Source organism: Colobus angolensis, unplaced genomic scaffold, assembly GCF_000951035.1.
Source record: "Colobus angolensis palliatus isolate OR3802 unplaced genomic scaffold, Cang.pa_1.0 Scaffold474, whole genome shotgun sequence".
NCBI lineage: Eukaryota > Metazoa > Chordata > Mammalia > Primates > Cercopithecidae > Colobus > Colobus angolensis.
Genome location: NW_012118199.1, coordinates 411,290 through 414,723, shown reverse-complemented (window position 1 = coordinate 414,723; position 3,434 = coordinate 411,290). Strand labels below are relative to the sequence as shown.

Here is a 3,434-nt window from a genome sequence, read left to right as displayed (position 1 = left end):
GCTAATTTTTGTAGTTTAGTAGAGACTGGGTTTCACTACGTTGGCCAGGCTGGTCTCGAACTCCTGACCTCAAGTGATCTGCCTGCCTCGGCCTCCCAAAGTGCTGGGGTTACAGGCGTGAGCCACCGTGCCCGACTCTGTCTAGGGTTTTAAATGTGGGCTGGGGATGCCTGGAGACTGAGGTTGTGTCTGTGACAGGAGGAGTCAATCCCATTGCCGTTGTCCAGGTGAGTGAGGCTGGGGGCCCTGACCAAGGTGGTGGTGTGGGGCCAGGTGGAGCAGACACTTTAGAGAGAGATTCCAGGGGAAGGAAGGCCAGGTCTTGCTAGCTGCTGGGAGGTACGAAAGGAGGAGGAGGCAATAAGGTTGCTGGATTCCTGGCTTGGGCTTTAGGGAGGGTGCTGGGTGGTGGGACCCTCCCTGGGCAATGGCACACTGGAGGAGCAGATTTGGGGAGATGAAGCCAAGGAGCTCCACTGGGGCTGTGTGAGTCTGGGGGCCCTGGGACAGACCCCAGTGGAGGTGTCCTGGAGACAAAGGCTCTGAGGGCGTGGCACTAGAGGGAGGCCTGGCCTTTGTCTGTCAGCACCGACCAGTTACCTGTGCCTCTGTGCATGAACTTGAAGGAAAAAGGCAAGAGACCCGGCTGAGCCTTGAGAGAAGTTGAGGGGGTGGGCAGGGGAGGCTGACAGAGACCAAAAAGAGCCAACAAGTTGGCAGCAACACGTGGTGTGGGAACCATGAGGCAGGGAGGGACCAGCCATGCGCACGGTGCGAGGAGAGCCACATGCGGGCCAGCCCTTCCAGTCTAACATGTGAGCCACAGGAAGGGTCCTTGCGAGCTTGGCTGGCTCCCCCTGCAAGGGAGCCTGATCCGCAGCTCCTGGGGGCCCTGAGCCCAGGTCAGGGACAGGAGTCGGCCCCTTACTGCTCACTGGCCAGTTCTGGAGGACCATGCCTCCACTCCCTTGCTGGCCAAAACCCAACGTCGCTCGCTCCCTTGGTGCTGTGGCTTGGACATTAGAGGAGAGTCTTGAAGTCAGCCTCAGGCCCTTGGTCCACCCAGGCCGTGGGCACCCTCTCCGTGCTCCCTCCCAGCCCCAGCCTCTTTCAGAGACGTGGACTGTCAGACAGAGGAGGGAAAGGGACAGTGACTTGTCCCCGCAGCCTCAGCCCCAGCATGGGAGCTGCATGCAGCCTTGGTGACCAACTACCTCATTCATTTACCAACTGGAGACACTGAGGCCTGGGAGTGCGGTTGCCTTGTCCCAGGTCATCCTGCTGGTTTAGCCTCAAAGATGTGCCCTTGTCACCACCTCACTGTCACATTAACTTTCTCCTTGGAGGGCTCTGCTGTCTCCTACTCTGAATGTCCCTGTCCCCGTCCAGCAGTTCTGTGATGAGCAGGGCTCACAGCTCAGGATCCACATGATGGGAGGCCAGATGTGGGCTATGTCCATCTGCCAGCCACGGGGTCTTCTTGCCTGGTTTGTTCGGAGGGCCAAGGCCTGTGCTGGATGTGGAGCCACCAGCCAGTGGAGAGGAGCTCTGGATCTGATGGGAGTTGGATCTCCTGCCCTCAGGGTGCTCCAAGGATCATTAATTCATTTATTCAGCAAATATTGATGAGCCCTTGCATGCAGCTGTAGGCCCTGGGATATGGAAATGAGAGGACGGACAAGCTCCCTGTCCCCAGGATAGTCTGAGGCTGCAGTAAGCTCTTGGAGAGGATCAAGCTGATCAGAAGTGGGAGCTGCATTGAGGGAAAAATATGGTCAGAGAAGGCCTCGCTGAGGAGGTGATGTTGGTGATGCTGGAGCTCAGATCTGAAGGGGAAGAAGGAAGCAGCCACATATAGAAGTGAGGGAGGGGGTCTTAGGCAGAAGGAACAGCAAGTGGAGAGGCCCTGAGAAAGGAAAGGCTTGGCTCGCTCACCTGCAAGGGCCCCCTGGCTTGACATAGTGAGAAAGGTGTGAAGATGAATTTGAGGAGAGGCAGGGACAGACCACAGGAGACCTTAGATTTGATTCTGAGGGCAATGGGATCTCTTGAGAGGATCCTGAGCAGGGGAGAGATGCGATCTCCTTTTCATTCTAACATGATCGCTGCAGCTGCTGCTGGAGAATTATTGCAGGAGCAAGAGTGGAGACCGGGAAGGTCTGTGTGTCCTCCAGGCAAGAGGCATTGATGGTGTGGACCGGGTGGTGGCAAGAAAGACAGACAGGCAGAACAGTTGTGACTTCCTGATGGATGGGATGTCAAGGGCAAGGAAAAGGGAGGAGTCAAGGGTAGCTCCCAGGTTTCTGGGCAACTGGGTGGATTGACTGGGCTGGAAAAGATGGGGGTAGAGGGTGGAGAAGAGGTTTGATGGTAAGAAATCACATGGCCTGGCAAGTATTGTGCAAAGTGCCCATGAGACCCGCAAATGAAGACACTGAGCAGGGTGGGGGTCCCAGGCTGTGGCTGGGGGAGACACTGGGCTCAGGACGGCACAGATGACATCCTTGAGGGAGGTGTGCAGGGAGAGGAGAGGAGAGTCAGGACAAAGTTCTGGAGCTCCGCCTTCTTTAGGGCGGGGTCTGGTACCCTCAGCTCTGCTGACATTTTGGGCCAGATAATTCCTTGTTGGGGGAGGCTGTCCTGTGCATTGTTCAATGTTTAGCAGCATCCGTCAGATGCCATAGCACACCCTCCAGCTTCCTCCACACAAATGTACCCTGGGGACAAGTGTCCTGGCTGTTTAACTACAGGTGTAGAGGGTGGGGGAGGGGAAGTAGAGAAGACTAGGAAGGAGCCAGTGGGATTAGGAAGAAAGCCGGGAACGTGGGGTCTCAGGTGCCGAGACAGGGTCTGGAGAGGGATGGAGGGGCTGGCTGTGTCAGATGTTGCTGAAGGGTTAAGACAAGTGGGGGAGAAGCAGCCACTGGCTTTGGCCACATGGTGGTTCAGGATGTCCCTGAGAGGAGCTTCTGGGCAAGTGAACTCTTGGGTGGGCGGCAGAAAAGTGGGGAGAATAACCCTCTGAGTATGCGGACAGCTTCTGAGCAGCTTTGCTGGGGTGGGGAGCAGCGTGGGGAGGGGCATGGGCTGGGAATGGCTTCCCGAGGATTTTATGTATGGAGCGCCGTGCCGGGTGTCTGAGCATTGCCACCACCCGGTGAGTGTTGATGCTGGTGTTTAGAGGGGGAAAGGGTTAGGGTCTGCTAGGGAGCTTGAGGGTGATGGGTAGGGATGTCCAGGCAGGTGAGGGGCTGAGAAAGCATTGGTGGGCTGTGGGCAGGAGGCTGCCCAGGTCCAGCTGGGTGGAGTAGGGGGGCTCCTGGTAGGCAGCGTGGGATCCATCCCCCGGCTGTCCTCTGTCTGCTACTCTGAGAGCAGTGGGCAGGACTGGCCTCTCACCACTCCTGTCTCCCCCAACCCCGTGTCTCCCTGCA

The 3,434-nt window shown here is 57.5% G+C and overlaps 1 protein-coding gene across 1 annotated transcript in view; it reads left to right on the top strand.

The window, feature by feature from the left end:
- Positions 1 to 3,116: 3,116 nt before the first annotated feature.
- LOC105523785 (rho GTPase-activating protein 23-like) overlaps positions 3,117 to 3,434 on the top strand; it is a 31,618-nt gene continuing 31,300 nt past the window's right edge. The window contains 1 exon segment of the mRNA XM_011958772.1: positions 3,117 to 3,157. Within this exon segment, the coding sequence (XP_011814162.1) occupies positions 3,117 to 3,157 (41 nt within the window).